The sequence below is a fragment of the Capricornis sumatraensis genome, chromosome 3, assembly GCF_032405125.1.
Source record: "Capricornis sumatraensis isolate serow.1 chromosome 3, serow.2, whole genome shotgun sequence".
Taxonomy (NCBI): domain Eukaryota; kingdom Metazoa; phylum Chordata; class Mammalia; order Artiodactyla; family Bovidae; genus Capricornis; species Capricornis sumatraensis.
Window position 1 is genome coordinate 88,324,963 of NC_091071.1, and position 15,554 is coordinate 88,340,516.

The 15,554-nt window shown below is 44.9% G+C and overlaps 1 protein-coding gene across 1 annotated transcript in view; it reads right to left on the reverse strand.

Annotated features, from left to right (window-relative positions):
* The window catches only part of FMNL2 (formin like 2), a 326,704-nt gene extending 311,355 nt beyond the window's left edge, over nt 1-15,349 (reverse strand). The window contains exon 1 of the mRNA XM_068967074.1: nt 15,233-15,349. Coding sequence (XP_068823175.1) covers nt 15,233-15,349 — 117 coding nt within the window. The remainder of the gene's footprint in view (nt 1-15,232) is intronic.
* Between the last annotated feature and the right edge of the window lie 205 nt (nt 15,350-15,554).

Genomic DNA, 15,554 nt, shown 5'->3' on the forward strand with positions numbered 1-15,554 from the left:
CTTTAATAAAGGCAGATTAAAAGGGTACCAGGGTTTCCAAGTGGTGCAGTGGTAAAGAATCCACCTGCCAATGCAGGAGACTTGGGTTCAATCCATTGGGTTGAGTTACAACTTTAGGCCATATGTATTAACTTGTCAAGATTTATCAGACTTTAACCTTAACATACCCTTCTACGGAGCCCACTATATATATAGCACATAAATATGATAAACACTTTAAAAACACCATATCTCCATTTTCTGCCTACCTCTGCCACTAGTCAATTAACTCCTCAAAGGTAGAGATGATGCTTTCCGCACCTTTGTGTCACAGCACCTTAACAGTGCCTCAGTTCAGTTCAGTCGCTCAGTTGTATCTAACTCTTGACCCCATGGACTGCAGCACACCAGGCTTCCCTGTCTATCACCAACTCCTGAAGCTTTAACAGTGCCTAGCTTGGAGCAGATACCCAAAAAAGAAACATTTGCTGAGGTACTTCCCTGGTGGTTCGGCGGCTAAGTCTCTGCTCCAATGCAGAGGCCTGGGTTCACTTCCTGGTCAGGTAACTGGATCCCACATGCTGCAATGAAGAGTTCTCATGCCACAACTAAAAATCCCATGTGCAGCAACTACGACCTAGCACAGACAAAGTAATTTTTAAAAAACATTTGTTGAATGAAATGAATGGGATGACATGGGTTTTATTAAAAATAAGCAACCCCACATCAAGCTGATTAATACAAGATGATAGGGTTAATGCCTCCCAAGGAAGTCCAAAACTGTGGGTTATCACTGGGGGGTGATCAAAAGGCTTATTCCACGCCTGCAAGCTGTAACAACACAGCCATTTTACTAGGGAGATGTTAAAAAAAACAAAGGTTCAGAGATGGTTGTCTGAAAGAGAGCCTTCAGAAAGCCTTCAGAGGACAACTGTTACTAGAAAAAAGCCAATTTGATCACAAGCTTACTTGGCCTTTACTATTTCAACAGTGGACAGTGGCTTATTCATTCAGTTCTTATTTTATCTTCAATTTTCTTTTTTGAAGGACATATAGTTACGCTTGGTTCTGGGCATATACCAATAAAATTACTATAAAGAGTCACCGAATTTATCCTCACAGGGTTTTCAATTTGCTCTGAACCACAACGTTTATATGTATATTTGTATTATACTTTCATACTTGAGAGAAAACAGTATGTTAGGAGCACGGCTTTAGAGTTAGCAAAGTTTGATTTTCAGCTCCAGAATCTCCTAGAAATGTGCGTCCTCAGGCAAGGTCCTTCACTTCTAGAATCCTGAGCTTCTCCTAGATGAAACAGGGCGATCCCTACCTTTCAGGTGTCTTGGGTCATCTTTCATGTCGACAGAAGAAATTAAAGAAACGCTCCATCAGTGCCCTTTACTGTTACTCCTGCTGTTCATGCACCCAACCACGTTTAACTTGAGCCCATGGACTGTGTAGCCCATCAGGCTCCTCTGTCCATAGGATTCTCCAGGCAAGAATACTGGAGTGAGTTGCCATGCCCTCCTCCAGGGTATCTTCCCAACCCAGGGGTCAAACCTGGGTCCCCTACATTGCAGGCAGATTCTTAACCATCTGAACCACCGGGGAAGCCCAAGACATGCACGGTCAGTGACCTTTATCGTTACTACGGATGTTCACGTATCCAACCCATATTCAACTTGAGGGCTGCCTTAAAATCCTCACAAGAAACAACTTTCCTGATATGTATTAAAAGGTTCAGTGGGGTACTGAATGGAGCAAGTCTAGCGCAGGAAGATGTCATAGCATTCCCACCCACTGTCCGGTCACTGCTGGAGGTCTGAGAGGCAAAGGATAGCAAGAACCTGACCATCTGCATAGGGACTTTTCTCCTTCAGTCGAGCTCAGAGGTCTCAAACTTTAACACACCTGAGAACTACTTTCTAAGGTTGTTCATCCAGAATCATGCATACACTACCCTGATGAGCCACTTAAGGGACTTCAGAAATAATCCACTATACCAACTTACCTTACTTATAACTTCTGATTCAAATCTCTATGTAAAATTGTCATATGCTCTTTAAAAGTACAAAAAGAAATTTAAGGAAAGAAAGAAAAAGAAAAGAAAGGTCTGAGCAACAAACTTAGCAGCAAATAATAGCTTAAAAAAAGAAAAAAAAAAAAAAGCTGCATTTCAACCCATGGCTTTAAGTAGAAAAAATGGGCCATTCCAAGTACTGGGTCCCTTCAGAGGGCCTTTACTGAGAAGTGCACTGCTACACTAATCAAATACTCCATTCCCCAGCTGGATGTCTCACGGGTCCAGAACAGTGATAAGACTGCAATTTGTTCAAAAATCTATTGAATTCAACAAGTGGCAGAGGGCCGTGACAACAGAGCCAATTATTAACACAAGGAACAGCTCCGCTATGGCAAAGCGAACAGCCTCCTGCAGACCCAGGCCCAGCCTTCTGGAGGCTTTCCCACACGTCAAGTCTGAAGCCACAGGAACTGAGGACACTCCTCTCACTGTTCCCTTTGGCTGCCCCGGGGTCCCAGGAACCCCCTCCTGGCCCTAGGGCTTGACAAATCAAGCCCTAATTACACCTGCTGGTGGGCTCATTCCTGCCTGGCCCCCATCAGTCAGATCTTAGATTTTTTTTTAATGAAAGTCAATTTTATGCTGTGACATTCATATCTACAGTGTACAATCTGATGATTTTGGACAGGTTACATTTGTAAAACCAACACTCCAGTCTAGATTAGAACATGTTCATCACTCTAGGAATTTCGGGTGCCTCAGTCTCTCTCCCCAGAAGCAATTACCACTGTGATTTCTATCACCATGTAATTATGCATCAGTCGGATCTTAAATGAGAGGAAACCACCTCACAACACCTATGTGATTCTCCTCATGACACTTCCTAGCATTGGAAATTCAGGTCCATTTATGTATCTGTGCCAAGGCAGGAGATACAGGAGATCTGGGTTCAATCCCTGGGTCAGGAAGATCCCCTGGAGAAGGAAATGGCAACCCACTCCAGTACTCTTGCCTGGAGAATCCCATGGACAGAGGAGCCTGGCAGGCTACCAGCCATGGGTCACAGAGAGTCAGACACAGAGAGTCAGACCCTTTCACGTCTGGCTGCCCCCATCATCCCTTCCCACTGCTGGAATGTAAGCTCCTTGAGGGCAGACAATTGTTGGGCCTCATGCAGCTCCACCTCCTCTAGCGCCCACAACATTGCCTAGCACATAGCAAGTGTTCAATAAATACTTCCAGACTAATTAAGGTGTACACCCTTCTTAAGCAGTGACATGTGAACAAAACTGCACAGTATAGGATAAAAAGTGTAGTCTAGCAGTGGTTGGGACAAAGCTAGCATCACTCCACTTCCTATTCCAAGGAAACTTTCTGAACACTCAAAATACAGAAATGATGCTTTCCTTCTCAACCCTCAGGACTTCCCTGTAGCTCAAACAGTAAAGAATCTGCCCGCAATGCGGAAGACCCGGGTTTGATCCCTGGGTTGGGAAGATCCTCTAGAGAAGGGAATGGCAATCCACTCCAGTATTCTTGCTTGGAGAATCGCACAGACAGAAAAGCCTGGAGGGCTACAGTTTGTGGACTCACAAAGAGTCGTGGGGACACGACTGAGCGATTAATACATCAGCCTCTCAACCCTCAGAGCCCAGAACATCTATCACTACATCAATGCAAGACTCATACTCTCAAGGGACAGCTTTTATGTGAGTGAATTTAGTCTAGAGGGTACATGAAGAATGAAAAATAAGAGGCCAACATTTAGGGTCTTCTTATAACTAACTTGAAAATATACATAGTGTGATACAGAAGAAATGAGCACGTTCTCTCATCAGACAGGCCTGGATTCAAATCGTGCCTCCATCCTTAGGAAGCAGCCACCTTATCACCCTGAGCCTCACAGCCTCATTTGTAAAAGGAAGATAATATCTCCCTCCAAGGGCTGCCAAGAGCATTAAAGATAGGCATATAAAGCACAGAAGACATAAACAGCATCTTATTTGACCCTGGAGTGCCCCTGGAGTTTTGGTGATGGAGGACCTAGGATGAGCTCACCAACCTCTCCACCTTCTTCGGTAACTTCAAGCCACATACCTTCAGGCCCTCATGGATTAAGAACTCTTAGAATCACGGTTATTTGCAAACACTTCACAAACAACAAAGCACTAAAATGCTACACTAAGGAATGCTGCTCACTGAAACCTGCCCGAGTCCCAACAACAAAGGGAATACTATGAAGGACATTTCACTTAAGGAAAGCCCCACAGTACAGTTCCACCACTCACTCGATGACAGCTCATCATGACACACCAATCTGGCTTCGCAACAGTGAAAAACCACGGACCTCCTTTGGTCACTTCCACTGCCTTCCGCCTCTTCTTATTCACCAGTTTTCCGTAAGGAGTCAGGCAAAAGCATGATGCCGACTTATCATCTCTGAATGCTTAGTGTTCCTGGGCACCTACTACAGTCAAGTGCTATGGGGAGTACCAAGATGAGTGCGAAGCAGTGACAAAGCGTCATTTCAACACAAAAGCAAGTTATGCGCAATTAACAACCAGCCCAGAAGGGCCAGTTAGATAGGTTCTTGGAGCAGCTACTCAATTCCCAGGCCTGTTTCAGCAGGCACGGTTCTCTGATCAAGTCAGTAATTATCTACTAAGACCTTTCCCTGGGCCAAGCACTGCGCTGGACAAGGAGAAACTGCCAGGACCTGTAAGATGTGATCCTTGGCTTCCAGGAGCCCACAGTGCAAGCTCGCAAATAAAACAGGGACACAAACAGATGGCCAAGAGGGTAATGACTAGCTACAAAGCTACACATAAAAGCATCCCCTTATTTTACAGACACATCTCACACAAGGTGATACTTAATCCCAGGCCTCGTAAGTAAAAGAAATAAATCACACTATAAAGAGATCAAAGACAGGAGTTGTTTTTCCCACCTCCCCCAAGCTGATGCTGGATCCATAAGGACACGAGAAAGAGATGGGATTTCAGAAGAACCTTGAAGGCCAGATATAATTTTAAGGAAGCAAATAAGCAAAGGGAGTACATCACGCCCAAGAGAATCACGTAAGGAAAGACATAGCGGCGGGAAAGTACAAGCCTGCTCTATGAGCAGGCATAAAGTCCACGTCAGGGTGTACTAAGGAAACAGCAGAGAAGACGGGTCTGGCCAGAATGTGGTGGTTTTAGTCGCCAAGTTGTGTCCGATTCTTGCAATCCCAAGGACTGTAGCTCGCCAGGCTCCTCTGTCCACGGGGTTCTCCAGGCAAGAATCCTGGAGTGGGTGGCCATTTCCTTCTTCCAGGGTATCTTCCCAACCCAGGAATTGAACCTGGGTCTCTTGCATTGCAGGCAGATGTTTTACTGACTGAGCTGTGAGGCCAGACTGTGGAAGGCTTCAGTGAGCGAGCAGGCGTGGGTGGGGAGCAGGGGCTACAGAAGTTACAGAGTAGAGGATGGAAGGTAAACCACTGACAACAAACGTGGCCAAAGAGCTTCTCAAACTGGATCAGCGTCTAAAGTAACATAACAGGGTTCTGATGAGAAAACTGAACCAAAAGATGAGATTCACAACCTTATATTTTTAAATATATTTGAACATTAAGCTTACATTTTTAATATTTCAAAAGAGTCATCCTGATGGCAAAAACCTAAAGGCTGAAACTTAGGCTTCAAAGTGAATACACAAAACCTGTATTTGCAAATGCCTATTCCAAGTATTGAAACCACAAAGGGCACATGCTTGTTGTCACTGTGGAAATCCCACCCACATTCTTGCTTTATTCTAGAAACACAAATCAAAATATATTTTTCTCAGTATTATGAAAGCCAGAGATACTCTAGCAAAAAATTAAAAATACCACTATGGTTATCGATGATGATATAACTGAAAGCAGCCGTAAGATGTCGTAATGTCAATATCTCCTAATGGTGAGGTCTGAATGAACTGAAGAAATCTCTCAAAGGAAGTGGTAGAAACCTCATGGTTAGAGCCATTTAGAATCAGACCACAAGGCACAATCCTGTGGCCTATTTTCTTCCACGTAAGTCTGGCTACCCTGAAAGTAAGTTCAGGTGAGCAACTGCGGCTGGGGAGGCAAGGAGCCAAGTCAAACCTTCTGTGAAGAAAAACACGGAGACCGCGACTGATTCCTGAACCCAAGCTGGTTACAGCGTTGCTTTCACTCTGCGAAAATCTATCAGTCTGTACACTGATGAAAAAGGCCCATTTCTGTTTGTATGTTATTCGCCAATAGATGATTAGGAGATACCATCCCAAAGAACAACAACAAAAAGAAATTTATAGCAAAGTTAATGAAATTTCTGACAATTACTGGTGAAATAAAATACAGCTGTCTAATGTTTAAAAATTACTCCATTAAATGAAGACTGAGACCTGGTAAATTCTCAGATGATCTGAAGATTTCTCATCCAAATAAATGCTTTCCAAAAAGCCTACCCTGAGACTCAAAACTTCTACAGTGAAAGGACACTGGAGAAGCTGAATGGTCCCACATGCCCAGGAGGCCACACAGTTCTAAGTCTGTCAGGGTTCACATCTAGATGGCCTCATTAGTGGGCAATAGAAGGATGATCTTGGGTCACGCCTGGAAAATCACCAGTTTCAAGTTTATAGCATCCTGGTCTGAAGACATCTGGCCTGAACTGACTTCCTAGGTTCATCAGGCAGAAGTCCATGGGGAAAGAATCCTCACTGAGCAAGACTGTCACTAAAGAGGAAAAGCTTCCCTGGAAGAAGCAGAAGGCTGAACATACTGGGGACTGAAAGGGTTAAGAACTCAAAGTGACCTACAAAGCTACGAAATATTTTACACATTCATCACCTTTCCATGCAGGTTTCCCAACTTTCCACAAATAAGATATTAAGTGGTACTTAATTCATAGAGCAATGGTGCCAGGGTGCAGGTCCAATCATGTTCTATCTAGCTTCTCCTGGTTATCCTAAGGCTTCCTCCTACACACACACTAAGATCACTGTTCACTGAAGGCAGCTGAGATTATTTTCAATCTTTTTGCCACCGTTAAAATCATCTTACCTTCTCCACCAAAATAAAATTCCGTTATCCTTTAATATTGCCATCTAAATCCATGCCTTCTTTTGCCCTCTCCCAAATACTAGAAAGCTTCATCTGCTAGAAAGATTTATATTTCCAGATAAAAATGAGCCAATAATTGCTTCTATCCTTTCAGCTGAGAAAACCACGTATGTTGTCCCCCTAACCCCAAATGCTAAAGATTAAGAATAAGGGGAATGTCTATTTGCTTATAACTATTAAAGGAATAACTAGAGTCTTACACTGAGAACAATCGGCTCATTCTTGACCTAGCATCCTATTTATCTTTCTATTCGCCAAGCTAATTGCTCATATAACCATGCCAATTTGCCTTGATTATAGGAGTCTTAATAAATGAACGTTGTTTACATTTCAGAAGTGTATTTGAATTTCACTCCAGGAAGCCAAGCTCATCAAGTCTTTGTAAGTGGTAAAACCAGAGATCAAAGCAAAAAGCACTGAACCAACAAAAAATTAGGCTTGAGAATAGAAGCTAAGCAAAAACACAACTGATTTATTGATTGCTCTATCCCAGTAGTAAACCTCAGGGTCACTGTTCACGCTTAAGCTAGAATGTATAGAACTTTCTCTGCAAATTATCATTATGATTATTTGACAGCCATTTCTTAAATGCATAGTTAAATAAATCTAATATTCAACAGGCTCTGACCCATCTCTTCTGTATTTCTCATCTTGGTGCTTTCAGTTGAATCAAGTATCTTTAGGAGCTTTTTTTTTTTTTCTTAAACCCTCCTCAACTTTGCCTAATTTCTCTAGATTTTCACTGTGGTTTTAACTCTTATGCTTGGTCTCTGGGGCACGGAGGGAGAGGAGAAAAACTACTCTGGCACGTGGCTCTCAACCATGGCTGCACACTCACATCTAAGGAGCTTTAAAAATTCTGACACCCAGGTCACACTCCAGAGGAACTGATCAGAATCTCTGTGGGTGGGAAACGGGCATCTGTCTTTTTGAGGGTCCTGGTTTATATAGCCAAGTTTGAAAAGCACCACTTTGGCTTGTCAATCCCTTTGTCACCTACTTTAAATAAAGTATTCAGCCTAAAGAAACACCAAGGAAGAGTGGGCAGGTTCCTGAGTAAAGCCTCAACTCAAGGCAGGACCTGAGAGAGGTACTGACCAGCACGAGACATGGGGCCAAAATGTGAATGACTTGACACCTTTCCTAAAGCCAACACGATTTAAGGATAAACCAAGTCTGGTGCACCACCTACCATACAGAAGTCAGTCAAGGGAGGTTCACCTGGAGACAGCAAGGACTAGACACCTCAAAGCTTTCAGTTTCTGGGGCAATGGATACAGCAGCTTACCAATGCAACAAAGCTTCTTCAGCAAACAAGAGTAGATGAAGGTTACATGTGAAACAAGAGTCACTGAAGTCAGTTCCAGGTGGCACAAGAGTGATGAAGATGTGTCCAGGGAAACAGTTTCGGTGTGCCCTAGAAACTATAGAAGGTTTGTGACAAGGTGTCCACCACGATCTCCAATGCCACTGGGCATGTTTCCTTGGTCAGTTTAAGAGTATGAAAAGAAAGGACTCTTCTGTCTACAACAAATACCACCACACTTCCAAGTAGGGACTTGGTGTTTTCCAATTTCGAGCCATCCTGGTCCACGTTTGTGGACTTCCGTTGATCCACAGTTCAGGAAACAGCTCTCCGACCCTCCAGCTCTTCCTCAGACATCCCTTCCAAATGATAGCGCATCCACCGGAAACAGCATAGTCTGTGGTGTTGTGTTGGAAGGGCAGCTGGCAGGGAAAAGAGGATGGGGTGACTGGGAAGGAGTGGGAAGATCACCCTGCAAACCAAGCAGACACCATCTTAAAGGAAAGACAAGACATGAGGTACCTCCACCTACACTGTTCAGGTTGGGAAGATCCCCTGGAGAAGGAAATGGCAACCCACTCCAGTATTCTTGCCTGGAGAATCCCATGGAGGGAAGAGCCTGGTGGGCTATAGTCCACAGGGTCGCAAAGAGTCGGACACGACTGAGCCACTTCATTTCACTATACTGTTCAGGTAGGTGAGAACCAAGAGGATGCAGGAGCCTGTCTCTGTAGAGACCAGGAACCCCAAAGTCTATGGATAGACTTCTTACAATGGAAGAAAGTAGGAAAGGTCCCCACTCTAGAGATGAAGAGCCTCTCTTACAAGATGTGGGCTGCCAAGCATCCACATAGCTGGGAACCCACCTTCCCTCCTAAGCAATTCCAGTCTGTGCTTTTACAGGGATTCACTGCCTTTCTAAGAAGAGTCCAGGTAACTAGCACTCTCTTGCAAAGGAGACACAACCATCTGGCCTCAGTGCCTCTTTAGTTAGCCACTTTTTATCTGTTACTCGCTCAGATACAAGGACCAGGGAGCCCACTTCACCTTGTCCTTACTCCCCAAAGCCTAAGCATGAAAAGAGCACAGTTCATGAAGACCAAATTCTCCAGGCCACAGATTTTATAAAATTAAATGAATTTCCAGAAACAAGCATGAACCTACACTACTTTTTTGCTTCTTAGAGCCCAGGAGGAGCCTCCACGGAGACCCTTCCCCAGTCTTGGATGCTATAATTCTATTTCCAACACCTGCAGTTAGCAGACCTGCCCCAAGAAAGGTACCATGCAGGCCATTCACTAGCTGGATCCTGGGCTCAGAAAGCCTTTCCAATTATCAGCATTTTTTCATATAGCTTCTGTCTTAGCAACGCTAATTGGAAAGCTCCTTCTCCAATTTTTGACAACTCTAAATATTACAACACTTTTCTTTATGCTTATGTGACTTTCAGTCATCCACCATGGAAATGCTACTCTCCAGACAGCTCACTCTTCTCTACACAAAACATCAACGAGAAGTTGGCTAATGGCTCACAATACAATGTTTCAGAAATTTTACACTTCCAAGAGCTATATTTCAAAAATCTCATAACTATCCTAACAGTTGTGTCAAACGGTATTCCCATTTACAGAGGAGAAAAACCAAGGATCACAGGAAAGATCACTCGCCCAAGTTGGTGCAGGAGATGATGATTCTAGAAACTCCATCTGCCACTCCTGGGGCCAATGCTCTTTGCTAAATGAAAGGCCACACGTGCAAGTAATTCTTATCACTGAAGGGTTTAAGGGCAAACATACCCTCTCCCCTCGGCGTTTCATCAGTTTAACGCAGCTGCCAGTCTCCCAATAGAGCCAAGCATTTATAATTCAGAGAAAAGCTTTTGATCAACCCTACCATAGAAACCCAAATATACCTTCAGTTTTTATTGAGATTATTAGAAAATTATTGGAAATGCACCCTGATAATGATGGAAAGTACCACCATACTTGTATATTCCCACTCTGGAAAATAAAACAACTCAGAGGTTACTGCCTGGAATAGGTCATAACAACACTCCATCCACCCCCTTCTCACTCGCCTTTTCCCTCTCAACAGGAGAAAAGTGAGAAAATAAATCAGCATGCCTCTGATGATGGCCTGACTTCACTCCTGCCCATCCATCTGCTCCGTGGACTTCATGGCAAAGGCTCTCCATGGAAGTGGTTGAAAAGGAACAACATCTTGCAGAGGGAAATAGATTGAAATGTTAAAACTGACCTTCCTTGTCCTTTTCACAAGTCATTACATTTGGAGTGCGTGCATCACACTGACAGGCTGTTTCTCCCCTCTGATCTGGGAAGTCCAGACTTCCCAAACAAGGCGGTTCAAGTCTGCCTTGAAAGGGAAAAATGGAGAGTACACACTTTTGGACCAAATCAATATTTAACTCCATGCCTGAAGACAGAATAGCACAGTGAAGATGCCAAAATGAATGACATCTAAAGAGAAACATTAAGTACACCGCACTTGGGTCACTTCGAAGACATTTCTGCCAACTTTATAGTTTTGAAACTTGTACTTACCAGATTCAAGATTTTTTTTTTAAAACAGCTTTATTGCTAGTTTCAGGCCTTTCTGTTCTTGTTCTTTCTTCCCAGTTGTAAGCCCAAGGAAGCATAATACAATATTGGGGGTGGGTGGAGAGGCGGGGAGTAGAGATTCAAATCTGGGTTAAAAATCCTAGCTGCTGCTGCTGCTAAGTCGCTTCAGTCGTGTCTGACTCTGTGCGACCCCATAGACGGCAATCCACCAGGCTCCCCGTCCCTGGGATTCTCCAGGCAAGGACACTGGAGTGGGTTGCCATTTCCTTCTCCAATGCATGAAAGTGAAAAGTGAAAGTGAAGTCGCTCAGTGGTGTCCTAGACTGGGTGTCTAATAACTGAAGTAACTTCAATCAACTGAAGTAGTCTTAGTTCCTCATCTTTAATGTTGCCTATAGCTGGAGTCATTGTGAGGATTCAGTGAGAACATGCAAGCATAGGCCATACTCAGAGTAGATGTTCAGAAAAGGTTCCCATTTTTTCCTAAGTACGGTGACCACACTCAACTTCAGCGCCAAGAAAAAAACCAAAAAGGAAACTGACTCAAACTAATCACACACAAAAGTAGTTCCCGGTGTTAAACGTAAGATACTACAGCCCTAAGCCATCACTTCCAAATCTGTGTTTTTGAATCTGCTTGCAGAGCAGCCTGACATCTGCTATCACACAGATATGGCAGTCGGGATGGAGGGTTACAATTTATCTTTTCCTCTGAAACTCAGAAAGGACAGCTCCTAGACACAGGGATTGAGGGGCTGAACATTTTAAATTGTAAACAGTGACCACAAGCCAAAAATCAGTGAACAATATACGGAGCATCTAATGTCCAAAGAGTTATTCTTGGACAATCAATTGTTCACCACACCCAAAAATCACCTTCAGAGCATCATCTCTGAGAATAAAGGTCATGGGAGTATTTGTGTGTGTGTGCATTCCCAACAATTAGACAAATTTTAAAAAATATAACAGTCACTTGGACAATTATAAATGTGGGAGACCCAAAAACACAGCCAATATTACTCATAAAATATGCAAAATATCTACAAAATACCTTAACGGAACAAAGACTGAAACAGATGATTGAATTTATAATGTATGAAACACTTCCATGGAAGAGTGTAACAGAAACATTGTACACACACAAAGGTATATCACCTTATAGCTCTGACAGGTAGGTCCAAGGATGCCAACAGTTAAGTGTATAAAGGAGTCAGTAATCTTTTCCCTTAAATATAAGGTTTATAACTATCATTGTAATAATGATGAACACAGGTTCAGGGAGGGATAAGATTCTTTAGGAGGATTTTAACTCAAGATTTTGATCCGATTTTTACTACTACTGTAGTCATTAACTACAGAAGTTCAGTAACTGAAATCTCTATTCAAAAATTCCATTTTTTTCCTATTAAAAGAACTTTTTAGAGTCTATCCCTTCACTGATCTTAATTCAGCAATCTTTCACTCTCTCATCTTTCCATTCATGCCCAGTATTTTTCTAGATATACACAGTTTAGCTTATATGGACTGATGAAGGGGTAGTCATTGAGTAGGTTTTATCTCAAGATTTTTGATAAATAGATGGACTTCTGTTATTCAAATTTTTACTTACTCTTCGTCAGTGCTTTAAATATTCTAGAGCTAGGTGGGGTGAGAGGAATTACTTTCCATGTCTGAGGGCTCAATCACTGCTGTAAGGCAAGTTTACAATGAGGTATTTGTATACTTTTCTATACAGTATTACTATCCTGTTTTCCTCCCCAAAACTTACATGATCTTTATCATATAGGAAATAAAACTAGTATCAATAATGCCCAAAGGATTCCCACTGTGTGAAGGCAGAGAATTCCTCCATACACATGCTTTGAACATTACAACCTATAACTTGTCCTTCAAGCTTGATCTCCAGAATTAAATGGTTTGAGCTGATTTGTTAAGTAATTCATGAAGAAAAAGCACAGTTGAGAGCATCACATGGACACCTTTAGAAAAAAATTGACTACAAGAGAAGTCACCAGAACTCCGTACTTCTATCAGCCCATAAAAAGGATTCCTTTTAACTCCCCATACAGAATTCCGAAGAGCAGTTGGAGCTGACTAGGGAGAGTTACATACCACATCAATGGTCCAAGGGCATCCCTAATAAGAGGGCCCCCAAGCTGATACTTTCCCAAAAGCTTTGTCTTAACCTGAAAAAGGTCAGCCTGGTATTTTTTGGTTTTGTTGTTCATTTGTTTTGAAAGGCATAAAATATTATAAACAGTTAAAGAAAGGAACTGCATCCAGTGCTTGTGTATGACAGAGTAAAAGAAGCTACACAGTAACCACTGCTCCAAAGAACTTGTGATGTAGAAACATGAATTTCTATAGACTAAATTTGTGCCTTCTAGATTTAAAGTAACACAGATCCACCATATTAATGATGGGACATTATTTTCCTAAAGGGTAATTCATACCATGTGTCATTAATCAGCAGGGTAACTCAAAGCTCATGCAAAACATGCTATCCCAGTTGAGAACTTAATTGCATTATTGTTATTATCTGGTTTGCCTGCGTCACTGGCCCTCCCACTTAAAGTGTACACACACACAAACCCCCAGAACACACAACCCGCACATGCACACCCACCCAGCACAGCATGGACAGAAAGACAGAACACCCAAGGCTAGGAGGTAAGAACCATGTAGTCTGGTAGGAAGAGGATTTTGAACCAGAAAGGTTTGTCCCTGGAAAGACAGGTCAAGTTTGCACCCAGGCTGCCTTCAAAAGTAATTAAGCCCATGCAGTTCCATTTCAGAGTGTTTCATTCTGCACAACAATGGGAGCAGCTGTGTGAGATCTCAGACCACGGAGTGCAAGACAGGCAGCCTCATCTATCTCCAGACTGCCACGCCGGAGTTTCCAGGTGGTGTGAAAAAGCTCGTGGGCTCTTCTTCCAAACAGCACAAAGCTAATCTGCCATCCAGAACAGTCCCCATATTAAACCAGTCCTTTTCAAGAGCCTGAAGAAAGGCTTTTTAAACGTCCCAGTGTTCTTCAGACTCTGGTCAATCCCCAAAGTTGGGAGGTTACATGCCCAAACCCCGTATGCAGACGCGAAATTCGATTGCCTTAAGCACAAGTTTATCTTGCTGCCTACTATTGTAGGATGTACAGGTAATTAGCTAGGAAAAGGCAACTGTACGAGCGCAAGTATTAGGAACGCGTCGAATCTTATGTTTCCCTCCCAACAGCCCTTAAGAGAGGCTGAGACACCAAAAGTCGAAGTCTGGGGACTAACTGCGGTCCAGACGCCGGCTGGGGCGAGGGGGAGTCCGCCACACCCTCCTGAGCTCACAGCACTGACAGGCTCAGGCTGGGAGGGGCCCAGAAACTTACACCCAGCAAGGAAAGGCAGAAGAGAGTCTTCAAGTGTCTCAGATTTACAAAGCTGGAAAGCTAGGAGAAGGGGATTCCGGGAGGGAGTCGGAGATTTGGTGAGGGGAGGGGAGGGATCCCTAGAGTCAGGACAGCTTGCAACACGTCCCCGCAAAACTGCACATTTTTGTGGTTTGTTTTAAGACGAAAAGGAACGCGCCGAGGCGAAGCTTCTCTCGCGCCGGTTTCAGATGTCCCCCTCCTCGCTTAGGGACGGGGACGCCGCACTGCCGCGGGTTTCCTTCTCTTTCCCTTTTGGGGGAGCTCCCCTCTGCCAAGCCAGACGTCCGCCTCCAAGTTCGCCTTCGCGCACCGCGCCGCCCTCAACCCGCCACATGCGCCCATCAGCCCCGTACCCCGCAGGGCCCCGGCTGGGCGCGCGCTGGATGGTTCTCGAGGACTCGGGCTTTGAGGGGAGTTTTTTTCTTAAACAAAAAGCCTTAGCGGCCAGCCGCCCCCTCCTCCAAGCCCGCGCCACCTTCCCTTCACGCCCACGCCGCACCTCCCCGACACACGCGCTGCGAGGTGCCTCTCCCGCCAGACAATGGGTTCGGGGCCGGCCAGTCAGCCAACCCCCAGCCCCGTGCCCCATTCCGGGACCCCAAGAAGGCTTGGCGCGGGGAGATCGGAGGAGGACCGAGAGGAGGCCAAGGGAGGCCACAATAAGCGAAGCGGGCGCCTCCCCCTTGGGACCGGGGATTCGCTCCCGGCGCGCGGAGAAGGAGAGAGGGCGGGGGTCAGCTGCACCGCCTGGTCTGGGGCCCCGGGGCCCGGCTCCCGGCCGCCGCCGCGCACTCACCAGCACGATGGCAAATCGCTCCTCCAGTTCACCTGGCTCGGGCATCGGCAGCTTCAAAGGCACGTTGTGCGCCCTGAAATCGGTCTGCTGTGAATCCATGCTCCCGGCGTTGCCCATGTTGGCTGCACGCCGGGGCAGGGGGCTACTCCGGGCCCCCTGCGTCCGCGTCGGAAATCAGAACAGCTCCCGGCGGCCGGCTCCCGCCCGCTGGCGCAACCAGCCCGGCTCCCCGCCCTCCGCTGCGCCCCGGCGAGTGTGCAGCGCGCGCCGCTCCCTAGCAGCGCTCGGAGCCGAGCCGCCCCCCGGCCTGCCTCATGCTCCC